The sequence below is a fragment of the Mustela lutreola genome, chromosome 2, assembly GCF_030435805.1.
Source record: "Mustela lutreola isolate mMusLut2 chromosome 2, mMusLut2.pri, whole genome shotgun sequence".
Lineage (NCBI taxonomy): Eukaryota > Metazoa > Chordata > Mammalia > Carnivora > Mustelidae > Mustela > Mustela lutreola.
In genome coordinates this window covers 9,330,307-9,346,318 of record NC_081291.1, presented here as the reverse complement: position 1 = coordinate 9,346,318, position 16,012 = coordinate 9,330,307, and the positions used below count along the sequence as shown (strand labels likewise).

General features: G+C 52.4%; 1 protein-coding gene across 8 annotated transcripts in view; it reads left to right on the top strand.

Moving 5' to 3' along the window:
- The window catches only part of CACNA1A (calcium voltage-gated channel subunit alpha1 A), a 286,734-nt gene that overhangs the window by 213,819 nt on the left and 56,903 nt on the right, over positions 1–16,012 (top strand). For all 8 annotated transcript variants that reach the window (XM_059160169.1, XM_059160170.1, XM_059160168.1 and 5 more), the window contains 5 exons: positions 6,397–6,857; positions 8,450–8,588; positions 10,153–10,282; positions 14,819–14,878; positions 15,593–15,699. In XM_059160169.1, coding sequence (XP_059016152.1) covers positions 6,397–6,857; positions 8,450–8,588; positions 10,153–10,282; positions 14,819–14,878; positions 15,593–15,699 — 897 coding nt within the window. The remainder of the gene's footprint in view (positions 1–6,396; positions 6,858–8,449; positions 8,589–10,152; positions 10,283–14,818; positions 14,879–15,592; positions 15,700–16,012) is intronic.

The window sequence follows — 16,012 nt, the reverse complement described above, 5'->3', positions numbered from 1 at the left end:
GGAGATCTTCCAAACTGGAGAATACCTCTTGGTGAAGTTCCCTGTGAAATAGTCTAGTCTTCCTTCAATGTGTCCAGTAGTTGCATTCCAGGAAAATAGGGAGTGTATTTAAAACATACAAGAAGTGTCTGGGTGGCTCAGCCGGGTGAGTGTCCAGCTCTTGCTTTGGGCTCAGGTCATGATCCCTGGGTTGTGAGATCAAGCTCCACGGCAGGCTCTGTGCTCGGTGGGGGGTCTGCTCGAGATTCTCTCTCCCCCTCCCCCTCTACCCAGACCAGGCTCCCAACAGGAGCTATCTGAGAAGGGAGCAGACTGTTCTGGGCTGAGAACAGCATGTGCAAAGGCCCTGAGGTGAACCAGAAGGAAGCCGGTTTGCAGTTTGGAAGGTGAGGAGAGAGTGGCAGACCAAAAAAAATGGAAAGAACAGTGATGGATCAGCAGGACCTTGAATCCTCCCAGGGCAAGGAGAGGCCACAGAAAGGATTTTTAGGTGGAACACAGTGTTTAGAACATGACTCCGTGATTAAGGACCCGTGATTCACCGATGCTGTTCTTCTCCCTCCTGCTGGTATTACTATTACTTGTTGCTATATGACTCCTATGATCGAAGGAGGCTGAGTGACAGGGATGGAATGTCAGCACAGCCTGGTGGTGAAGAGCAAGAACTCTGGAGCCAGAGGTCACACTCCTGCCTGTCACCTCCCAGCTCTGTGACTTGTAGCATGTCCTTTCCCATCTCTGCACCTCTGTTGGCTCATCTGTAAAGTGGGTATGAGAGCAGTCCTACTGCCGAGCGTAAGTGGAAGGTTCAGTGGAGTTAATATATGTAAAAGGCTTTGAATCATGCCTGGTGTATAATAAGTGCTCAGTGAACGTTAGCTATTATCACGGTGAAGATTATTACTATGTACTCAATATATCTTAACTATGTGTAGAGGTGGTAACAGCAAGCATTTTGGAAGTATTAGCTATTACTCTTACTATTATCATTTATACTGTTAAGATTTTCTCATAGAGGCACCTGGGTGGCTCAGTCAGTTAATTGTCCGACTCTTGGTTTGGGGACATGTCATGATCCTGGGGTCGTGAGATCCAGCCCCACGTTGGGCTCCGTGCTCAGCACGGAGACTACTCTGGATCCTCTCTTTCCCTGTCCCTCTGCCCCCACCCCACCTCTCTCCCTTCCTCTCCCCAAAAAAAAAAAAAAATTCTTTTTTCTCATCAACAGACATAAAAAACAACTTCATATCCATAGCTTGTAGAGTGATCACTCCAGGCCCTTCCTTTCACAGATGGGGAAACTGAGGCCCAGAAAGAAGAAGAGATTTTCCCAAGGGCAGCTCGCAGATAGCAGCGGTGTGATAAGAATGCAGTGTTCCCAAATCCCACAGATGGCCCCTGCTCCCCCTCCCCTTTGGAGGAAGAAACTACCTCCCCACTCCCACCTCAGACCTGCACCAGGGGGCCGCTCCTATTACCATGTTAATGGACGCACTCACTCGAAGCCCTGGCCAGGAAGACATTATTCTCCTGGCTTATAAAAAGGGTCTAATGCTCGTTGGAAATAGAGCTTCATGAAGATTCAAACACTTTTAGAGAGAAAAAATGCAAGACAAGGCATTCATCTGCTTTAAAAAAAAAAAAAAAAAAAAAAAAACTGGCCAAGAGAAAACTTTAATCACGAATGTAATATACTAAAAAGACATTCAGTTCTCCATGGTGACAAGCCAATGGCCCTGCCTAAGGGGTCTGCCACCTGCCTTTTTCCTTTTTATCATTTCTTCGGCCTTTTCCCAGATCCGCGCTGTGTATTTCATTCACCAGAACATGGATAATACACATATAAGGATTCCCTTTCGATTCCCTCTGCCTCTTCCTGGATTACACCCTCTCCTCCCCAGCTTTAAATGGCCTCCCGTAGCTCTCATAAGCTCACCCCAGTGAAACATGGACGTAAGCACATTCTGTCATTCATTCTACATCGTTCTGTAGCCACTGACCCCAGATCCCCCACCCCAGGTGGCTGAGCCCGGTGGCACCCCAAGGCCATCAGAGCGAAGGTGGAGATGTCCCCCACTCCCAGGAAAACGCTGCGGGTCGCAGAGTGGCTGCCGCTCCCCAGTAGCCAGGCAGTGCCTCCTGCTGGACGGGGCTGAGCAGAGGCATCTCTTGCCAAGACCTGCACCACCCTGGAGTTAGCATCTGGGCTCTCTGCGCCCTCATTCCACCTGCTGCCGTCACCGTGAAACCCACTCCCCAGAAAGAGCAAAAGGAGACCCTGAACCCCTGAGCCTCACAGAATCTATCCTGCCTTAGAATCTGTAGGACCAGAGTCCAGTCCAGCACAACCCTTTCCGAGCTGGGTGACATCTGGCCTTTGCCTCTCCTGGCCTCAGTTTCCTCCTCTGTAAAATGGGTCTGATCCTAATCCCATGTCCAGTGGTAGTGGATATGGGGATTAAATGAGCTAATACACAAAGGTCCTTAGGACATAGTGGCACCAGGAAGCAGAGGAGGAGGCACCATCCTCCTCTGCATCGGGGGCCTTTGCACGCCCGGGAAAAGGTGTCCATGGCCCTTGGCAGAAGGACGCTGAAGTGATTAGCTGGCAGAGAGATGCAGGGCGGGACAGGGTTATGCAACCGGCTGCCTATTCTGGGCAGCTGATGCACATCCCCAAGAGGGAAGGGGGAAGGGGCCTGACTTCAAAGTTTTCTGCCCCTTTTGAGTTTTCCTTGGAGACGCTTGGCAGTGAAGCCTCCTGGAGACTGAGGTGCGGCCACTGCGGTTGAGCTGGCTCCAGTTTCTCAGTAGACCAAGCCGGCCGAGGGAGCCAAGGGCTCCTGGTCCTGGGCACGAGGCTGCCATCCCCGTGGATGCACCAGGTCTCAGCTGTGTGTTCTTTAGTGCTGGCCGAAGGATCTAGGTTCTCTCTGAAGTGGTAATTTACCCGAACCTGCTTTGTGCTAGGGATGGCTATCTCCCCCCCCCCCCGCCCTGCAAAATTGATAAGAACAATGAGAAAATACTCCCAACCAGATTTTCCTCTCATGAACAACTTCTCAAAAAGGACCAGGAGTGGGTTCGAAATAGGAACCTATTTGTGGGCTGCATGAGACATTGGGGAAATACGGGTGGAGACTTGATTTACTCCGTGCCATTACAGCTGACGCACAGTCACTCTCCGGGCACCATACGAGGTTCCCAGGGCTGCTGGCGTCCTGGAGGCTGGGTCCTTCTTGAACAACAGATGCATCCCTGCACATCTGACCTCCAGCTTCATACCGCACGACCCACCCCTTGGCCCCTGTGTCCTCTCTCCTTCTCTTCCAAGACCATCCAAGACCTCTCTCTCCCCCTCTCCAGACCTTCCAAGGACTGGTCATGGCATTCAGGGGCCAGCCTGATCCAGGATAACCTCATCTCATGATCCCTTTTGTAAAAAAGATTTTTATTTATTTGAAAAAAAAAAAAAGATTTTTATTTATTTGAGAGACAGAAGGAGAGAGAGAGCACAAGTGGGAGAGGGGCAAAGGGAGAGGGAGAAACAGATGTCCCGCTGAGCAGGGAGCCCAACTCGGAGCTCGATCCCAGGACCCTGGGATCATGACCTGAGCTACCCAGGTGCCCCTCATCCCACGATCTTTAACTCAGTTATGTCTACAAAGGCCCTTTCTCCAAATAATGCCACATTCACGGTTTCCAGGTGGGCGTATCTTTTGAGAGGCCAACATTCCGCCCATTACAGTCTGCCCTCTGACCCCCGCCCCATGCCAACATCCCCAGAAGTCTTGGCCTCTCACAGTATCAGCTCAGAAATCCTACATCCCATTATCTAACTTGGGTATGGCTGAGACTCTGGGGCTGAGCCACTTAGAGGCCAAATCTCCTCCCATCTGTGGACATGAACTAGAAGACAAATTCTCTGCCGGCAGAATACAGGGGTAGGATGAGCACAAGGTAGACAGCCCTATTCCAAAAGGGAGATGCTGAGAAGGATAAAGGATCACTAGTCACAAGCAGGTTCTAAGCGAGGCAGGGCAGATCCCAACAGGTTCCGGGCCCGGGAGTTGCCTCATAGAGACCCAAGGAGGTTACCACGCACATGTGTTGGATGAAGAACAAGGTTGAGTAACTTGCCGATGGTTTTGCAGCCACTCAGCTCCAGGATCCCCACTTTAGCCGCCCGGTCATAGGGAAGGCTCTGCTACTTTATCCCCAATATAAAGACAAGGGACTTGGGGCTCAGAGAGGTTAATTGAACTACAGAGGGTCCCACAGCTGGTGAGGGGCTTTGCTGAGACTCAAAGCCAGGCCAGTCTGTCTCACTCACATGACTGAGAAGTGAGAAAACCGGCTGGGCCTGCCCTTCTCCCCGTGCAGGCTCAGAGACGCAAGTCTGAAAATAAAATCCCTCGTCTCTCTTCCGCTTCCCAAAAACACCGTGGACTTTGGCAAGTTAAAATGCAAAATTAAGACGAGGAAGTGTTAGGTGGATTTAGAGTTCCAAACTGGGCGTGGGTTTTCGTGCCTACCATCCTACCTGACCTCCCTGCTGGTCAATGAACGTGTGCAGCCTGAGGACATCGTTTTCTACTATGCCTTGGCCTCTCCAGGACTCAGTTTTCCTCACCTGCATAATGGGACTAATAGCACTGCCCAGTTTCCCCAGTGATTCTAAGGATTAGATGATCTGTGTATGTCTGAGAGGCATGTTATGTCTGGCCCACAGCAGGTGCTCAGTGCGTGTGAGCTATTATGAGCTGAAGCGGAGGATACAGGAAGCAGAATTGGGGTTGCCTTTAAGAAGAGCCGGAGAGATAAGTTTCAGATTGCAAAGCCCTCCAGGGAGAGACATCGTTGAGATTATAAACAATACATGTCCTGGGGTTCCCAGGGCACAGGCTTTGCTGGGACCAGCGCCCAGGAACTAGGGAAGGACGAGACCCCTCATCGGAGGACCCAAGGTCTAAAGGGTGGTCTAAAAGCAAACAGAGCATATTGGGGTCCAAACCCTCAGGGAGCTGACTGGGAGCCAGGTCCGCTTGGCACAGGCAGGCAGAGCTGAAGCCAGCTGAGGATGGACATGCAGCCAGCAGGCACCAGTCAGGACCCAGACCCCCACCACCCTCACCGGGGCCACAGCTCCTGGGGGTGCCCAGCAAGCTAGGGGTGAGTCTCCAGATGGGAGGAGGCGGGGCCTGATGGGAGCGCTGGGACCGTGGGAGTTCAGGGCTTCAGTGTCCTCATCTGAAAAGTGGGGGCATCTACTTATTACTTGACAAAAAGTGACCAAGCATTTGCCGTGTGCCAGGCCCCATTCTGGGCACTGGAATCACAGCTGTGAACAGAAAGACAGAAATAAACCACTTGCCTCCCAGAGCTGATGTCCCAAACGGCGATGGGGTAGAAAAAGCCCAGCCAAGACCCTTAACATGTTTCTCTTCTCCCCAGTTGCACCGAACACTCAAGACTCTTCTGTCCGTCTGCACGGTGTTAATTATTTGAGTAGTTGAGGCACCAAATTCCTACCCGCCTTGTCTCCCCCACTCTCCAGCTGCAGCCATACCAGCGTCCTGAAACTTCATGAGCTTGTCCCCGTTTCAAGACCTTTGCACTGGCTGTTCCCTCTGCCTGCAATGCTTTGGCCATCACACTTGTATCCCCATGAAAAATTATCACGTTCACTTACCAGCTGTGTGGCCTTAGGCAAGAGACTAAACCTCTCTGAGCTTCAGTGTCCTCATCTGGAAAATGGGGCTCGTTATCTAGCTGAGGATGATGGGGTTACCATAAGCCGAGTGCTTAGAGCAGCCGCTGAGAGCTTTGTTACTGAAGTGTTTGCTGTTATTAGGTTTATTCGTGTTTATGATGCTTATTTGGGTGTATAGTGTGCTCTCCCGAGCTAGGATATTGGGAGGGGACATAAATACATCAGGCATGTAAAGCCATGAGACAGTTTTATCCCTAAAAAGATGGTGTCTCCCTATCAGTTTTAACCACCCCTGAAAACACTATGGACCCCAGTCCCACTCAGGAGCTCCGGTGGGGGGACCTATAGGCGGAGGCAGGGGGCTTTGGTTTGGAAGAAGGCAGGCTCTGGCAGAAAGTTCTTTTACCCTCGGGTCTCTCCCCTCAGGAGTAGCCTCATCCCCGAGGAAACAGCAAGAGAAGCACCACACTGAATTCTGGGGGGCCGGGACGTTACTCTTCCATGGGGTCATGATCTCCAAGCAGGAGTCAGCCAGGCCTCTCTCGTGTCAGGGCCTGGGGAGCTCCAGGCCTCTGGGTCCAGGTGTATACCCTGAAGGGTAGAAGCTGAGGCAGGGTCTAGAGCATTCGTCCTATTATTCTCACTCAGTTACGGGTCCTTTCTCATTGGCCTGCCTTCTGCAGAGAGAACCAGGGCCCTGGGGTCCCCGTGTCAGGCCCCAACCTGTCGACCACCCGGCCAATCCAGCAGGACCTGGGCCGCCAAGAGCCACCGCTGGCCGAGGACATCGACAACATGAGGAACAACAAGCTGGCCACCGCGGGGTCGGCCGGCGCCCACGACAGCCTCGGCCGCCCCGGTCTGCCCCAGAGCCCCGCCAGGACCGGGAACAGCACCGAACCCAGACCCACGCCAGCCCCGCCCACGGCCACCAACCCCCAGAATGCCGCCAGCCGCCGGACGCCCAACAACCCTGGGGACCCGTCTGACCCCGGCCCCCCCAAGACCCCCGAGAACAGCCTTATCGTTACCAACCCCAGCAGCACCCAGACCAACTCAGCAAAGACTGCCAGGAAACCCGACCACACGACAGTGGACATCCCCCCAGCCTGCCCGGCCCCTCTCAACCACACCGTCGTCCAAGGTGAGACCCCCACCACCTCCGGCACTGGGAGGGGCACCTGATGTCCCTGGGGCCAATGAGGTGAGCAGGGCCCAGTCCCGGCAGCCTTGGCCAAGTTACCCTTGACAGTGAACCTACTTCTGTGGCCTCAGTTTTTTCCTTTCCAAATGGGTATAGATGCAGTTCCTGCCCGCATGGGACTGCCAGGAGGGCTAAATGAGATAATACACCGTGACCTGGCACATGGCCTCCAAGAAGTTCAGCGATATTGTCTGCCTCCCAGATTCTCACAGGGAAGCCAGGAAGCCACCGTATTTGACAAGCAAAGGGTCCTTTTCATGGAAATCAAGGAGGCATCAGATGATTCCCCAGACCAGCGCTGTCCAAAAGAAATGCGACATGGGCCACGTGTATAGTTTTAAATTTTCTAGTGGCCCTATTGAAAGAAAGAAAGGCGAGAAGGAGGGAGGAAGGAGTGATTTCAGAAAAGAGGGGCACCGGGATGGCTCAGTCAGTTAAGCATCAAACTCTTGCTTTCGGCTCAGGTCATGATCTCAGGGTGGTGAGATCGAGCCCAGCATCAGGCTCTGCGCTGGGATTGGAGCCCGCTTGGGAGTCTCTCTCTCTCCCTCCCTTTAATCGCATTTAACCCGAAGTGTTATTTATTTGTATCTTAAATGCTTCCATTTCAACACATAATCAACATTTTTAACAGTAACGAACTACTTTACCTTCTTTGTCTTATACTCGGTCTTCGAAATTCAGTGTGTTTTACACGTACAGAGTATCGTACTCTTCAAGTGTTAGTGCAGGTCTAGGCCCTTGAGGGATTGGCAGTTTGTGACCTCCCTCCAAGTCCCCCAACCATGTACGATTGGGGTCAGAGAAGCAGTGAGAATTTAGAGATGACCCACTGAGCTAGTTATTTCCAAAGATGGTAACAATAGCCCTCTTGGTAGTGCCAGCTCTATGCAGGAGAATTTCATGAATCTGCTTGATAAATGCTCACCACAGCCCTACAAGGAGGGTCTTGTAATTGTGACCGTTTTATAGATAAAGATACTGAGGCTCAGAGAAACTCAGCCTGCCCAGAGACGCAAAGCAAGGCTGCAGGATCAATGTTTGGGAGGGTAGTGGCCCTTGCCATTGAAAGAGAGGTATTCATGGTGGTGGGATCAGGGTTACCATCTGTGAAATGGGTCTATTGGAGCTCATGCTCCCTGCCTCCAAGGACGGTGTGATGATCCCACGGGATGGGGGTAGGTTTGTGTTACCATCCCATGAACGTCCACCAGCCTCAGGGTTGTTGAGTGGTTGAGAGCAGGCACTCTGGGACCAGGTTCAAATCCCAGCTTTGCCACATCCCAGCTGTGTGACCTTAGGCAAGTCACTTCACCTCTCTGTGCTAGTTTCATCCTCTGTAAAATGGAGAGTATAAAGTACCAACCTCACAGGGTCATGTGAGTATTAAATGGACTAATGTGGTCCCTGGCGTACTGTGGACACTATACAAATCTCAGCTGCTTATTGTCTGCTCTGGGGAGCGGACGGGAACCCCCAGAGGCTTATGGGAAATCACGGAAGGAGCCCTGTGTTGGTTCTTGTCCCCACAGTGAACAAAAACGCCAACCCAGACCCACTGCCAAAAAAGGAGGAAGAGAAGAAGGAGGAGGAAGACGACGACCCCGGGGAAGACGGCCCCAAACCCATGCCTCCCTACAGCTCCATGTTTATCCTCTCTACAACCAACCCGTGAGTATGGCCTGTGGCCAGGGCAGGGTGCCTGGGGCTTCCACTGGGTTGGTGGAAGTCAAGCCAGACGGCAGGCCCACCCAGTGGGTACTGGGGAGAATGGTCTCCAAGATCACCATTAGGCCATAGGGGATTTTTGAGCAAATTTTAAAATGATGCCCTTTTCTTGAGTCCTGTAAGAAATTTCTCATAAAGATAAAAATCTCATAAATTTCTCATAAAGTATTGATGTAGGGTGAAAGACCCTTTCCAACTATCATCTAGAAATTATTGTCATAAATATTCAAATCTACACCACCTGTAATATGAGAGGCACCCCTAAGAAATGTTTGCCTTATGCAGTGCACAACCTATGTCATCATACATGGCGGCCCTGGTCCCTGAGCTCTTTCTCCTAACCTCTCCTCCCCAAGGATTTGGATTCTAGGCAGATGGTCTCTGAGTTCCATAGCCCTTTGTCTTGGGCATCCTTGAGGAAGATAGATGATTTAGGAGAGAAATTTATCACGTGCATCTCACTGTGGCTTCTTTGAGGATTGCATTTTTCCAAAGGACATTTCTTGAAACCCTGGTCCGTCAAAATGCTTCCTGACAAAAATCATGTCAAAGAAGCTGGTCAGTAACTACTTTCTATTACCTGCCTCTTGAGACCTTTGAGTCTCATCCTACATGCTTCCTTTTTTTATGTGGTTGAAATTATCTATTTTACTAGGAAAACATTTATGTGGTATTTAGTGCCAGGCACTGTTGTGAGTGCTTTACCAAAAAAAATAATAAAATTATCATAATAACGCTATGAGTTTGGTACTGTGCTTATGCCCACTTAACAGATGAAGAAACTGAGGCCCAGGAAGATGAAGTTACCTGCCAAAGGTCATACCGCAAGCAAGTGGGAGAGCCCAAACAGACTAATGCCAGCATCCGTGTTCTTAACCACACACACAGCCTTGCTGCCATCCACACAACTTTATGACATATTTATAAATATTATTAGCTCCACTTAAGAGGTTAGGTACTTATGTATTATCCCATTACCACATCAAAGGCTCTGATAAGGTCTGCAACCTATAATTTCAGTAGCTTTCTGGAGGCCCCTACTATGTGCCAGGCATATATTAACATTTTTGATCTTCACATTCTTTTAAGGTAGGCACCATGATTATGGCCATTTCACAGATGAGAGCTTTAAGGCACAGAGGGGATAAGTAACTTGCCTAAGGTCACTCAATTAATTTAAAAAAAAAAAAAAGAAATCTCTTTAACCCAGAATTTCCCTGTTTTATTTGACCATGGGACATTTTATGCATGAAAAACCTTTTAATGTCCTGCAGAATCGGGGAAACTATCAACTTATCAACAGGGCCTATGAATATCTTCCCTGGCTGAGGGCCCCCCCACCTTCTTGGGGTTCCATGACCTCCATGAAAGCCCCCAGGTGGAGGATCTTGATACTTTGTTGGGCACGGGACCTTGGGAAGTGGTAGGTGAAATAAGATTACAGAAGCAAAGGGTCTGTAAGCCCACGATCTGAGTAGACCTCTGCACACCCACGTGTCCCCAACAGCCTGCGCCGCCTGTGCCATTACATCCTGAACCTGCGCTACTTTGAGATGTGCATCCTCATGGTCATTGCCATGAGCAGCATCGCCCTGGCGGCTGAGGACCCCGTGCAGCCCAACGCACCACGAAACAACGTGAGTCCCACCCAGCAGACCCCTTCCTGGCTGGGCTCCTCTGTTCCGGGCTCCTTTGTCCTGCATCCCTGAAAGCTGATCGCCATGGTGGAAGGAATGTCAGGGGTACCCCTGGGCATAGCCCTGGGTGCACCATGGCTGCTGGTTGGGAGGGGAAGTTCTGATTCCTGGAGGAGGTGCTTGGGGGCTGGCTGTTACTTGAGGGGACAGAGGCTATGTGTACGTGGCAGAGGGGAAATTGGCTGACAGTGGGTAGGGCTAGAAATTGCTGGCATCCCTGGTAGAGGGAGTGAGGCTGAGTGATATGGAGGGACGCACGCTGTGCGTGGCAGGTATGGGGGTACTCAGGCAGGGGGTCCTCCACAGCCAGTCACCTGGACAGCCAGGTGTCACCAAACAGACTTCTGGGTTTGGACATGAGCTTTGAAAGAAAGGACTATTTTGACTCAGAAACACAGCCGACACTTTTAACTTTTTGGAGTGCTAAAAAACTCTCCCTTTAGGGGTCCAGGGTCTGCTAGCAGTTCCTGTTAATTGAGTGCTTGCTGTGTTCCAGGCACAACCTCAGGCACTTGGCACGTAAGCTCTCCCAAATATCCCCACATGGGACAGATGGGGAAACTGAGGTTCAGGGAGGCTAAGGGACCCGACCAAGATCACACAGCACAATTCCAACTCTGCTTCCCCTAGGGCTCCCGCTGCTTCCTTCAACGGTCTCTTTATTGAGCACCTTTATTGAGCACAGCTCCCCTTGTGCCCTGCCAAGCAAGAATGAGTTTGTGCTTGTGGCTGAGACGGGGAAGCAAGAGATTGGCAGACGGGCACGTAGCAGTTTCTGGACTGGCAGCAGCAGCCCCTGCCCCAGCTCCTTCCTGCCCCCCATCGCTGCCCTGCCCCCACTCAGAGCCAAAGGAACATTTCCCGCTGGGAGCTGGGCCCTGCTGCCCTCACTAAGTAGGTTAGGAGCCTGGCGAGACTAGAAAGCCCCAGAAGTCAAGGCTGCATGACAGGAGCTTACCTTGCACTTTCCCTTCCCCTGCAGGCCTGGCAGGGTCCCTGGGGACCCGATGGGGGAGTTACAAGGAAATAATTAGAACAAGGCTCCCAGAAGAAACTAGTACCAGGGCAGGGCTGGGGCTGTACCCTGTTATCTCCTGCTGCCTGCTCTCCCCCAGGGACGGCAGGGAGCCAGGCCCAGGACGGGGCATCCTGAGAGGGGTCGGCAAACCCCCTGCCGCCTATAGGACATAGGAGAAGGCTCGGTCGCTGGCTGGCAGGGGTGCTGCTGCGGTGCCCGGGCTGAGGGAACCCAGCCAGGCTCGGACCAGCCCCCATGGAGCATTTGCAAAGCTTCAGATCCTGGTCCCTTCCGGCTGCATCTCGCAGCTGAAACTTCTCTCCTCAAACCCCACCGCCTTCAAGGACACTGTGGCCCCACACTGCCAGCTGATGCCCAGGGACCCCCTCCCCCCATTCTTTTGTTGGCTGAACTAGAACAGACCTCAGAAGAGTGCAGGAAACACACATGATCCATCTCTTCAAGGATTTAAAGCCCCCACAACCCCTCCCAGGGGCAAGAAATAGAACAAACCACCCGTGACCACGGCCTCCCCGGTGCACCTCTTCTCTCTGGAGTCGAGGTTCACAAGCGGGGACAATGTCTGTGGGCACATTTCGTGACTTGGGGCGGGTGGCAGGGAGCCACTGGCGTCTGGAGGGCGGAGGCCGGGGGTGTTGCTCAGCCCCCTGACGGTGCACCTGGGCAGCCCCTCCCACAGAGAACGACCCTGCCCTGAGTGTCCGTCACACCGACCTTGGGAAACGAAGCCTGGAGGTAACCATGACACAACACCCCCTCCCCCACTTCTGGAATGAGCTTAACTGCTCTCATTTTCCCATGGGCTCGTGCTTTCTTAAGCACTAGATTTTGGTTTTGCTCCTCTCTGACCCTCAACAGATAGAATCCTTCCATGCCTCTCTTCTGTCACCCGACATCGTGTCCCCTGTGAGAGGAACACATTGTGGCAAGGAGTGACGGTCATTCTTTTTCATGGCTGTTTCGTATTCCTCTGCTGATGTCTGTTTGCATCATTTCCAGGTGAAAACACTGGCCACACACCCCACCCCACCCCACCCCGGGTGCGTCTCTGGGGGTACATGGGCTTGACTTTCTTCAGGATAGAGAACCAGAAGCGGAGTTTCTAGATCAGAGAAGCTGTGTGCAGTCAGGCTTGCCGGCTGCAGCCAGGTGTTTGCTGGATGATATGATGACGCTCGCACAGGCAGCGTGGGGGGCTCCTGCTGCTCCACAAGCCTGTCAGAACTTGGTGCTGGAGACTTGTGTGCTTGGCGGACTCCGTGGCTATGGAGGGGAATCTGTCTGTGACTTTGATTTGCATTTCTCTTCGATAAATGGGTCTGAGAACACCATCGGATTAAACTGAGCCACAGGAAATTGCCATTCATAAAGGTCAAAGGATCTCCATATTCAGTATAGTCAAAGCTAATTTGTTGGTCTCTTGATTTTCTCTTGCCCCATCTAATTCATTCCGTTCTCCAGAAGTAGATTCCCCTGACCTCCCGGGCTGCCCTTCCCCGCTCCCTGCCTTCCATTTTCTCTCTCTGCTTTTCACTCGTTGCTTTGCTTAGTCATTACTAAATGAGCAGCCAGTATTGCCAGGCAGAGGGCTAAGCATCCAGGATTAACAGGGTATAAACGGTCCCCCAGAGATCACAGAACACCAGGTCCTGGACCTTGTTGAGCCCTCTACCTAGTGCAACCGGATGCTTTCTCTGCACCCAGATACCCCCCACCCTTTGCACCTGTCGCCCCACCTCAGGAAGCTGGCCATCCTGACCACTCTGATCCCTACTGGCCCTTTGAGCACCACACAAAATGGGAATGTGAGTTGCGACCACGTGGATCACAGAGCCCAGCACCTACAGGACCCAGTACAGTTCCAGTACTCATGCCTTCATTCAGCAAATATTTCTTTTTTTTTTTTTAAGATTTTATTTATTTATCAGAGGGGTGGGGAGAGAGCGAGCACAGGCAGACAGAATGGCAGGCAGAGGCAGAGGGAGAAGGAGGCTCCCTGCCGAGCAAGGAGCCCGATGCAGGACTCGATCCCAGGACGCCGGGATCATGACCTGAGCAGAAGGCAGCTGCTTAACCCACTGAGCCACCCAGGCATCCCTCAGCAAATATTTCTTGAGTGCCAGCTCTATGCTTGGACCTGGATATTGACCCAGAGGGGCTACAGGGACAGCCAAATGTTCATGCCTTCATGGGGCTGACATCGGGTTGGGCACATGGACTTTAAGATCACTAATGACTATAATAAATTATAACAAATAGTTTGCCAGGGTGGGTGGTAGGCTTGGTGAGGGAAAGTGCAAGTAGGACTTAAAACAGGCAGTGGGGGAAGGCGGCACTGAGAAAGTGATGTGTAAGCCAAGCCATAGAGGAGGAGAGAGAGAGGGCATCCAGTGGGATGTGGGGAGGAGCATTCCAGGCAGAGGTAGCCTCCTGTGCAAAGGCCCTGGGGTGAAGACAGGGTGACAGGAGCAAAGAGAGCAAAGGGGAGTGAGAGGAGGTGAAGGCATAGAGGTGAACCCCCCAGAGTGCTCACGGCTTTGGTTGGGGGGCGGGGGCGGTGGCAGGAGGATTATGACTTTTACCTCAAGTGAGATCAGAGCCACAGAGAATTCTAGAGCAGAGAAGGACCTGAAACTGACTCGGTGTTCACAGACGTCCTCTGGTGGTGGGCCTCAGGAAATATCAGCTCCTTCCTAACGTGAGTGTGATGGGAGTCAGGCCCCTGTATTTGCCACCTGCCAGACCCTTGCACTAGCCCAGTCACATCCTCACACTAAGGTTACACCAGAGGTGTGTGGTGACAGGGCCTGAGAGGGGACAGGCTGCAGACTGCTGCGCATCTAGGCAGAAACCTCTCTGCCTGGCCCTATCTGTGTACGGCAGGGGGTGCAGGGCAAACCACCCCACCATGGTGAGGATGTGGCCGCAGAGCTGGGAGGGAGACCACAGTGGTGAATTTGACCCCCTGGGGTCTGACTTAGGTGGTCATGTTTAAGAGACCCTACAGTTTCTCACCTAGGATGCCCCAAAGGTCAAAGGCATTAAGAGGTCAGACTCATCCCCAACAAGGATGCAGTCCTCCCTGAACTCCCCCAAGACCACCTTCAGTTTATATTTCAGCTTTGGGCAAATCAAGAAACCCTTCCCACTGGTAGACCAACCATCCTGAGTGATTTTGTTAGGACGTTGCTGCCATCTGCTGGAAAGTTTCATACACAACATAGAAATCTGTACTAAGACAGGATGGGATGGGCCCTTGTGCGGTGCACACCCTGCCCAACTGTATGTGGCAGCCATGTTTCCTCTCTGCTTCGGAAAGTGTGTTCCTTGGGGACTTTTCTGGAGACGACACACCCCAGTGGGCCATCACTTGGTTCATGGGGACTCTGCTGGAGCAAGCTAGTGATCTGTTGCCCCCTTGCTTTTATCCCCTACAGGTGCTGCGATATTTTGACTACGTTTTTACAGGCGTCTTTACCTTTGAGATGGTGATCAAGGTGAGTGCTGAGAGAGCCAGGGATCTAAGGGAATCTTCAACCTCAAGAATGCCACCCTGAGGCGGGTGGCTTACCCGGGGGATTAGAAATGCTTGGTGTGTTGGAGCAGCAGCAAGGACTGGAAGGAATGAGTGAGAAAAATGGGAAACCAGGGCAGGGAGATGAGAACAGGGTGACAGGACAGAACCCGCAGGGCCTTGTGGGCCACGGGGAGGACTTTGACTTTTGCTCCAAGTGAGGTGGGAGCCATGGAAGATTCTGAGCAGAGAAGGGACTCAACTCATACCCATGCCCATGGCACCCTCTGGTTTTGCTGGGGAGGACAGACTTGAGGCAGGGGCAGGACAGGTGGGAGCCAGGAGAACCAGGAGCAGGCGGCGATCATACTAGTCCAGGCAGAGGGTGATGGGGGGCAGATCAGGGTGATGGTGGACAAGGTGGGCAGATTCTTGGAAGGTTTGCTGATGGATTCCACGTGGGGAATAAGACCAAGAGGAGTCAAGGGGGACCCCGAGGTTTTGGGCCTAAGAACCAGCAAGTCAGAACTGCCTCTCATGAGATGGGGAGATACTTTGGGCTCCCCCACGACCTCCGGCTGCTGTCCCATCCCTCAACATGTCGCCTCCTGGTGCCCCTCCCCCAGAGGCTGGAAAGGTGGGTCTCGATCCCCAAGGTGGGATGCGGGATCTGAGCACCATCTCTTCTCGCCTGTAGATGATCGACCTGGGGCTCGTCCTGCACCAGGGTGCCTACTTTCGTGACCTCTGGAACATTCTTGACTTCATAGTGGTCAGTGGGGCCCTGGTGGCCTTTGCCTTCACGTAAGTCTCCTCTTGAGGCTTCTACTTGCCTCTTTGCCCCCTGCCCTTAGTTTGGGGCAGCCCACTGGATCAGGGAATATGTTCTCAAGGTGTAGAGATGGGGAGAGTGGGCTCTGGGGGGTGGGAGACATCCGCATGCCTCCAGGAAGAGCTTCAACTGGCTTTTGCATGACGTCCACTGTGCAGGAAGAAGGAGAAGGGACCCTACCTTCTACCTCCTCACACAGCCGTGTCACCGAATCCTTGCTCTGCTGCTTTCAGTAGAATAGCCCCGCCGGGACATCTCATCTTCCTTCTGCTCTACAAGCTCCAC